At 28.9% G+C, this 9,641-nt stretch overlaps 2 protein-coding genes across 3 annotated transcripts; one reads left to right on the top strand and one right to left on the bottom strand.

The window, feature by feature from the left end:
- Positions 1 to 130: 130 nt before the first annotated feature.
- Positions 131 to 7,620, bottom strand: LOC105258261 (UTP--glucose-1-phosphate uridylyltransferase). 2 transcript variants are annotated; one of them, XM_011269429.3, is made up of 10 exons: positions 7,354 to 7,620; positions 2,697 to 2,933; positions 2,179 to 2,361; positions 1,847 to 2,052; positions 1,691 to 1,766; positions 1,473 to 1,619; positions 1,220 to 1,358; positions 985 to 1,122; positions 684 to 850; positions 131 to 592 (listed from the first exon to the last, which is right to left on the bottom strand). In XM_011269429.3, exons 1-10 carry the CDS (start codon positions 7,375 to 7,377, stop codon positions 380 to 382), a joined length of 1,530 nt encoding a protein of 509 aa, XP_011267731.1. In that variant the 5' UTR covers positions 7,378 to 7,620; the 3' UTR covers positions 131 to 379. The 2 variants fall into 2 exon arrangements, with proteins under 2 accessions (XP_011267731.1, XP_011267723.1); XM_011269421.3 differs by lacking the exon at positions 7,354 to 7,620 and adding an exon at positions 5,955 to 6,218.
- Positions 7,621 to 7,755: 135 nt separating this feature from the next.
- On the top strand, positions 7,756 to 9,272 carry LOC105258276 (m7GpppX diphosphatase). The gene is made up of 4 exons (XM_011269442.3): positions 7,756 to 8,278; positions 8,354 to 8,499; positions 8,622 to 8,958; positions 9,070 to 9,272. The coding sequence occupies exons 1-4, from the start codon at positions 7,906 to 7,908 to the stop codon at positions 9,249 to 9,251; spliced, it is 1,038 nt and encodes a 345-aa protein (XP_011267744.1). The 5' UTR covers positions 7,756 to 7,905; the 3' UTR covers positions 9,252 to 9,272.
- Positions 9,273 to 9,641: the final 369 nt, after the last annotated feature.

Below are 9,641 nucleotides of genomic sequence, written 5' to 3'. Positions count from 1 at the left end.
AAAGTAAAAACTACTGTATACATAACTTATTTTTCAAATCATTCATAGTGTTGTTTATTTAATATGCCTAATGCTAATTCTAAAGAAACACTTTGATTAATAAAATTATAAAAATTGAAAGAGTATTCATTTATTATAATATGCCATATAAACTTCAATTACTTGTATAACATAATACATATTCTATGATTTACTATACTTTAAAGATTAAGTTCTTATGTACAATATATATTTTTCAGTAAAATAGTTTTTATAGAAATATATCTTCGATTTTTTCCTAAAATATATGTGTATATACAGTTGCTTGACTAGCTAATTTAAGATACATGATAGCTAAACATACAGACATACTATTCTTTCAGCCATTTATACAAATTTATTAATGATCCAATATGCGTAGATTGCCCGATACAATCTTATTTTCTAAAACTGTTCCAGAAGGAAGATCTATACGTTCTCCATGATTGGCAATTATAATAACTGTGCCTTTCAGTGTTACTCCTTTTCCAAAGGTAACATCGCCTGACACTGTTAAATGATCCAATTCAAGAAGATCCGGTATTGTCGGAAATCTAGTTAAAAATTCTTTCACCTATAAGTTGAAAAAATAATAATTAACAATAAGATCATTAATATATAAAATTAAAAGTAAAATTCATACATTATCAAAAATTGATACTGACTTTTGAAAAATGATTATCTCCCAACTTGATAAGAGGTGTTGTAGGGAACATCCTTTGAGGACTCATTACAAGAGATCCATTACGTAAAGTATACAGATTACTCATAACAAGCATCAAATCAGAAATCTTTTTCACCGGTAAAAATCTACTACGTGGCACATTAATACCTGTAGCATTAAATATACAATGTTAATTAAATATCAATTATTTGCTAATAAAATCAATATTTAAATTAGTGATAATTTCTAAAATAAATTATAGAAAGATAATTTGCTTTAAAGTTTATCATCTTTGAACTTACCAATACTCCCTTCAAATGATTTCATAGCAGCTCCTACAGCTGTTTCAAGTTGTATTATATTTAGACCATTTGCAAAAGTTTTGTTGTTTACTATTATCTCCATATTCAGCACATTTTTTTCAAGTACTCTCTCAATGGCTAAAGAAATAACACTTGTTAACTACAATTCTATGTTTATTGTCTATATTAATGATAACTAATGTTTATTGTCTGTATTAAATTAAAGAATACATACCACTAAGTTTAATCCAGAGATTATTGGTATTGAAATATTTAAATGTTTTGACAGATTTAAAATCATCAATATGATCTTTAGGAACTTGAGCTATTTCAAGAAGACGAAGCTTATCCTCATATTTTATGAGTGTACCACCCTATACACATAAATATATATGAAATAAAATATACAATTACAATTATTACTATTTAAAAAAAATTTCGAATAATTTTAATAAAAATTTGAATAATTTTTGAATAATTAAATATACTTTAACATCCGCTCGTGTTTTATCGGTTACTTCCATGAGAAATTCAAGATTGGACGCTGGTGCTTCATTTAATAACAATTTCAAAATTTTGATATCCACTGTGGCACCAAGATTATCTATATTCGAAATAAAACAATATTCACGACCCTGGAAAAGATCAGAGTTTCTTGTAAATGGATGTTATTATTAAGGAGTATTAAAAAAACAAAATCTCGTACCTCTCGAATAAATTTTTTAAGTAAGCCAGAATTCTGAAAACTCTCATAAAAATCCCCATGGCCAGGTGGATACCAACTATTAACAGATTTTATTTTATTTACTGTGTAATATTATTAAAAAGTATTAATAATATTATTATATACAAATCATCTTACGATTCTATATCCTCATCAACTTGACAATGCTTCGCTATTGGAAGTAAAGAATCCCTATTTATACGCGGATAACAACTCTGATTAAAAGTGTAAATATCTATATCAATTCCCTTGTATTTTCTAATTATGCGTTGCGTATCATCATCTGTGTTAAACGAATTCATCAATATGAGTGGCACGTTGGCGTTGTACGTTTTATTCAGGTGCTATTAATGGAGATTATAATTATTATAATTATATAACTATGTGTGATTAAGAGAAAGAGGTAAAGAAATAAATGAATAACATGCATATGTATACATTATAAGTAAATAACGATAACTTATTAAAACCTCGATTTGTTGAACGGTAAGATCCAAAAAGGTCAATCCATTTCGCACAGCGATAACGGATTTTGGTCCATGACATCCCATGCTCGTTCCGAGACCGCCGTTTAATTTAACCACAACCAATTTATTTAGTAACGCTTTTATTTCATTATTTTCCGGTGTTGGTAAAGAGTTATAATTTTTGACCTGTAAAAATATACAATTTCGATTCAGTTTATTTCACTAATTATTAGTAAAAAAAATTATTAATCAAAATAGATTAAAAACAAACAAACAAATAATGTTCTTAAAATTCGTTAAAAGATAATTTAAAACAATATCTTTTAATAATAATATGAATAAGCTTTCCTTTTATTTTATAATCCTTAATTTCATTTTCAATTCGCTAAAATTAATAATAGAATTTATTGATTAAAAAAAACTATCAGAATACTATTTAAATTTATTCAAGAGAAAATGAAAGAAGCTATTGGGTACTTTTATAAAATGATTTTTTTTACGTAAAATGATTTTATTCTTACCGCATCTTCCGGTAGTTTTTGAATGTGATCCCATTCTAAGGACGGGCCCTCCTCCTGCAGAAATCGCTCGAACAGATGCTTAAATCCGGCAAATTGCCGGCCCGTAATTTCCTTCTTATCATCACGAGCGGTCGCCTGTAGCTTTTCCAATTCACGTTGCAACTCGGCCCGTGCATCTCTCTTCGTACGCTCGCGAAACGCCTGCGTATCTGAAGAGCTGCGTTGATGACCGCGAGCCTGAATTAATGAAAATAGACCAAGATTTTTTTACCTATTCTCCTTATGAAATCCTCCTCCTCCGTTCCGATAAATCGATTACCGAACGAGTGCAAAAGCGCATGCATGGTGACTTTTTAAAAAAAGCAGCCGTAAAAAAAATAGTTACTCAAAAAAAAGAAAAATAAATTGTATATAAAATAGATCGATGTCCTATATCGGCGCGATTATAATCGTCCTTCTTTAAAAGTTCGCTAAAATCTCCGAGATCGTTGGAGTAAAATTCTCGTGTAGAAATGCAAAATCGGCTGCGTGCGTAGTAATAGGCGTTGTAAATGAGAAAGCACAAAGATATCTGTCCTTCCTTCTCTTTTTTTTTTCTTCGGCGTGTAACAAATCGTCGTTTGTCCGAAAATGAGAGCGATCGTGTCGTCGCACACGTTCGAGAAATCTCGAAAGACGAATGACAGAAACTTATTGTAAAGCAATTGCGTGTGTTTCGAAAAAAAAAAATTAATGCTAACGTATACAATCGCGTGTATTTGCGTCCACATGCTACGAGGACAAATATAATGTATATCTAAAGTGAAAATTAGCATGACAATTCAGTTATGAATAGATTAGTTACGATAGAACGTGTTTATCCTATTTTTTAAAAAAATAAATATTTCTCGATATCTTCGTTTTTCTCGATTAAAGGAGTATCCGACAATGATTAAAGTTTAATATCGGACGCCTTCGCGATATTTCTTAATTATTATATATATCGCAAACAATAAATACAAGGGGGCTCTAAATAAATAATACATTATATTAATCACAACAAAAAGAAAAAGGCTAAAAAATCTAGAATATAAGTATCTTAATAAATGATAATGTAATTAATGATAATAGATGTTTGTACGATAATATCAGAAAAATGTCTATATATTTCAATCCGCTTAAGATCTTCCTCGACAATTAAATTTCTTAAATGTCGCTATCATCGCACTTTAGTAATAATCCGAGTTTAATCATGTTTAGCTTTTAAAAATTGTTTTATTCTTAAAAAAAAAAAAGAAATACGAGAGATAGTATTTCGTCAAAAATTATTTTGACTCAGGGTCGACTGATAACATGGTTAGATATGATAAATTTATTTTTAATTATGGATGAGACTGATAAAAAATGTTGATACTGATGTCGATAATAAAATGTGTCGGTAATAAAATGCGAAATAATATAATCGCTTATTTAAAACCTCAACTGTTAAGTTTAAAGCCAAGATAATCTTTCATATTATTTCGCAATGATTTATAACATTCTATGAGTTAAGATCTAATTATTCATAATAAAAAACGCATTATCGTTACATAAAATCGACATTTTTAGAGTATATTAAATCTTCTCATACTTTTACATAAAATAGTCGACAACAAAACAATAACTGATACTTGGATAATGTAGCTTCTGTTAACCTTTATGACTCACGATAAGATAATTTTGAGAGGAATGAGTCCATATCATAAGTTCTTCTCGATTCAAATCATAGTTTTTAGAGTTTTTAGAATTTAGCTTACGATATTCTTTCTCAAGAAATTTCTTTTTCGCAAAGATTAATCATAACAGAAAGAAAGAGAATTATAAAAAATTGTAATATAAGTATATCAATAAATGTAATTAATGATAACAGATGTTTGCAAAATAATAATCAGAAAAATATCAGATATTTCGATCCGTTTAAAATCTTCCTTGGTGACAATTAAATTCAAAATAATATTCATTGTTCTCTCATGATTATTGGTTATAAATAAAAAATATCTCATTATATATGTCAAATACAATTGCATTAGATAAAAAGAGTAATAAAAAAATAAAAAAAAATATTTCAAGATATATATATATATATATATGTGTGTGTGTGTGTGTATGTATGTATGTATGTATATGAAATATCTTGATTCCCATTTCTCATATTCATATTTCTCTACTTTATTCTGTGATGTATATCTTATTACATATATATATATATATATATATATATATATCTGCTCTATTCTAACATAAAGTATTTCCCCCTTCCCCTCTCATCCTCTTTATTAATCTCTGGCTTCAATCGACTCTAATCTTCCTATTGCAGTTCTCGCATTTTCTCGAGGACATACACAATTTACAAGTTGGAGACGCAGCTGTTGCTCTTGAAAAAGATATGTAAAAAGTGAACAAAAGCGACAATAAATCGTTCGAGAGTCAACTAATAATTATATTTCACAGCGTGACGCACTTGAATCGGATTAGCTTATCATTAGCTTACATAACGATAGATAAAGACGTAAAAACTTAGATAAATCATTAAGTATTGAAGAAGCTTTCAAATTCTTTAGTTTTAGTAGCATCACTATATAATCTTGCATAAAAACACAAAAAATATCTTTCAAGATTTTTCGTTTAATACGCAATTAAGAAATTTAAAAATTCGTTTATCGAAGAGATATATCTAAAAATAGTTCTTATCTACGTACATAATTTACAGAAAATATATAAATGCGAAAATTATACATTAGAAAATACAAATAGCCGTTCGATTTCGCTAGAAAAAATTCTATTTTAATTTTCACTTTTACGAAAAAACGAAAGAAAATATCAAGAGATTTTTGTTTGTTTATATTCTTTCATGCGAATAGCTTTAAACAAATAGATATCCTCTGTGAACATCTAACAAAATGACATAATTCTCCTTGAATTATATATCTCTTCTCTTCAAGTTTTTTGATAAATAGATAACAAATATACTTATCGAAAACACGTATCAGCGCGAGAGGATTTACATTTCATATCGTAATCAAAGTTTTCTTAATAAAGAAATGTACATGAAATCGCAATTTTTCGATATCGATTATTTCGAAGATTAAACAAAATTGAATACAAAATTCGTATAATTCTTTGCAAGTAATCGCGCCCGTGTAAATTTTGAAGGAAATTTCGATGGAAATTTTCTGCGCAACCGATATCGCATGCGCTATTTGAAAAATATATATATTTATTCTCGTCAAGTTAACTTACTTGTAACAGATACTCCATGAATGGGATCTTCTTAGGGGCCTGTGCGTTCCGATTGACGACGAACGAATGTGATGACATCGTAACGCGCGATATTTTGTCGAAGCGAGGTTATTCGAGATATCGCGCTTCGCTCGAAACACGTGATTTCAAATAAATGTCGCTAGCGCGGAAGTGAATTCCGCGGGATTTGGAAAGGGTGTGATTATTATCACAGAGTAGATGTGTGATACACACCTGGGAATGTCAATCGTAATCTATAGGCATCGCTCACACACACGCTTTATATCGTCCGACGAAATATATACATACATGTACATAAATAAATAAATATATATATATATATATATATATATATATATATATATATATACATATATCTTGACATTGACTAAGTCAAAAAGAAACATATAAGCTCCTGTTGTCCTTTCTTACACCTATTTATTTGGAGCTTGCTCATAAATATACACATGCATGTATTTTTTTCTAACTTAATTATTCTTACTTTTATAGAAGTTTCGATGAATTATTCACTAGACTGTTACATGTAAAAAACCTTTCTATATTAATGTACTTTTTTTATTAATATTATTCAGAAACAAAAGATATTTAAAGATAAATATGTTTAAAAATTTGAAAAATTCACGAAATATATACTCAGTTTTTGATCACACGACATTGAAATTGATCTTTGACATTGAAAAATAAGTGATAGATATCAATATGAAAAAATATTTTCAATGACGCTATACATATGTATATTAAAATTACATATACACATATATGCAAAATTGAATTTTATTCTCTATTTATATTTTATTTTTCTTATTTATCATACTTTTGAAATAAAGATTTTATTAAAGAAGATTTCAGATAAAAATACCACTTGATATAGTTTTATATATATATAATTTATGAAAAAATATATATATATATAATTTATGGAAATTTAATATATATATATATATATATAATATTAATGTATATATAATTTAAATACAAATAAGTAGATTTAATAAAATCAGTAATACGTTTGGAAATACTTTTAGCTGCTATATCAGTTACTGTTACGAAGTTAAAATGCGCCTAACCTCAATAAATTCGCATATCGATATAGCCAAGCAAAGAAAACTATTTCGCCAATTACTAAAAAAAAGGAAAAAAATTCTTGAAGTTCTTCAGAAGTTATAATCTTCTGAACTCTATAAAAACCTTCAATAAAATGTCATTACTCAGCCGTATTATTCTTATCAAATGGTCAACTCTTATAAAACAGAGAAAATAAAATGCTCGCAAGAACGAAGGTGAAAAAGGCAGAACGTGTGCGAGAGAAAAAAAGTTAATAAGCCAGTAAAATAGTAAAGCCTGAAAAAAGATTTATTTCAAATATCTTTCATTTTACCTTTCTGTCATCGACTTGCAACATTCTTTCTCGAACACTCGTTGCAGTGTTTAATGCCCTTCACGCTCTGAGCGAAGGTCACAACAGGTTACAGCAGTCGATCGAATCTTACCACTTTCGATAGTTTTCGACCGTACTTATTATGCGGTTACCTAACACTGTGCGAAATATTCAAGAGAATTGCGAAAGAATTCGTGTATTTGCTTGGAATATTTTCTGCAGCCTCGTAAAAATACGTACGCCGGTTTGTACGAACGTGTCACCGACACGTCGATAATTGACATTATAAATATTGACTGTACCGATGGTGAAGTTCACTATCCTATAAGTGTATTTTATTGCCGTTAGAGTGTGCGACTGGGATTTTCAAACGGAGCGCTACAAGTGTCTTAAGAGGTTAGGTTAGGTTTTCTAAAAAAAGAGGGACAGAAATTCATAAGAAAGAAAGAATACGATAGACACTCTCTCTATTATCGGACAATTTTTTGCACTTTAACGTGCGCGGGGTGTTTTATTATTTTTGAAATTAAAGTATTTACATAACGTGTGACGATGGCAGAGAAATGTACAAACGTCAATGACGGGGATTGTCCACCGGCGAAAAAGATAAAACTGAACGACGAAAACGCGACCGAGAATACGGACAAGAGCGAGAATGATGCGACTCGCGAAGTAGAATTGAATCTGTCGAATTTCAAAGTGACAAAGGTATTGCAGAACAATTGCGTGCGAAAATCGATATGCATAGAAGGAACATTCGAGGATCGCGAAGGCTCGGCGATCGTTTTGCTCGAACAAAAGAGTTTCCCCCATGACAAGTTGGTGTTGGAGAAAGGTTATTTTGACGGGAAGACGCTCTTCCGAAAGCACTTCACCAACGATATTTACAGGAATTACGATTGCTTTCCCACCGAGGAATATAACAGTACATCGATTTTTCGTGTATTACTGTATTGATTATATATTCGTTTACAAACAAATCCATTTTCTGTTTCTTAAGGCATACACACGACCGTGATATATCCCGCTACACAGAATCACATTGAGAAATATAAGAGACAAGAATTATATATAATAGACGAAACGTATGAACTTTATCAGCAAGTTACTCTTCCTTATATAGAATCAAAAAGTCTAAGTTTGGAGGTATATAAAATATAGAATTTATTATTGGAATTTATCTAAAATATAATATTGAGTCGCTTGGTATGATTTCTCATATTTGAAAATCAATATTATGTAATTCTTTTTTTTCATATTACTTTCAGTGGATAACAAATATTTTGGAGCACAAAGCTGAACAGGAAAGTATTATCTATGAAGACTCTGACAAGAACACTGGTTTTGTATTAGTGACAGATTTCAAATGGGATAAACAACTAGATACATTAAAATTATTGGCTTTACCGTTTCAAAAAATAAGGTCATTGAGGGAATTGAATGCTTCTCATCTCCCTTTATTAAGAAATATACGAGATGCTGGGACAACGGCAATTAGTAAAAAATTCAATATACCTGCATCGCAGCTTAGAATATATTTCCATTATCAGCCATCATATTATTATCTACATGTGCATTTCTGCTATCTTATGTTTGAAGCACCAGGTAAGTTAATGTAAGAAATGATAACAATCTATAATAGAAAGAATATGCTAAATAATTTAAGAATGAGTAACAAATATCTATAATTATAGCATCTTATTTTCTTTTATTTAGGGATATATGTGGCAAAAGCACATCTTTTATCAACAGTTATAAGCAATTTAGAACTGATGTCAGATTATTATAAGAAAGCGGTTCTTTCATATATAGTATTTAAAGATAGTCCGCTCTATGAAAAATTTAAATCTCATGGAACTGTAGATACAATCACATGTGAGACATTAGATTGTAAATAATATAAATGAGACTACTTTATACATATATACATATATGTATATGTAAAAACAAAAAAAAGTTTTATATTTGATTATATTTGATCATTCAATAAGGAATTACATAATATGTATTTTATTTACCATTTGAAAATAAGAAAAACAGTGCAAAACATATAATGTTATTAATTAAAAATATCATTGACAAAAATGTTACATTAAATTACTTTAAATCCAAACATTAAAAACATTAAAAACAAAATTAAGATTATCAACAGAAAAAGCTTTACAAATTTTATGTTACATATAATTCTTACAAGAACTATTTTTTTCTGAAAATGTATATTTCTGCAAATGGATAAGATATACCATGGTTTTCTTAAGATTTTACATTTCAAATTATAAATTTATTTG

The sequence above is a fragment of the Camponotus floridanus genome, unplaced genomic scaffold (genome assembly GCF_003227725.1).
Source record: "Camponotus floridanus strain SB8 unplaced genomic scaffold, Cflo_v7.5 scaffold5, whole genome shotgun sequence".
NCBI lineage: Eukaryota > Metazoa > Arthropoda > Insecta > Hymenoptera > Formicidae > Camponotus > Camponotus floridanus.
The sequence above is the reverse complement of the archived record's forward strand: the minus strand, read 5'-3'. Positions and strand labels throughout refer to the sequence as shown.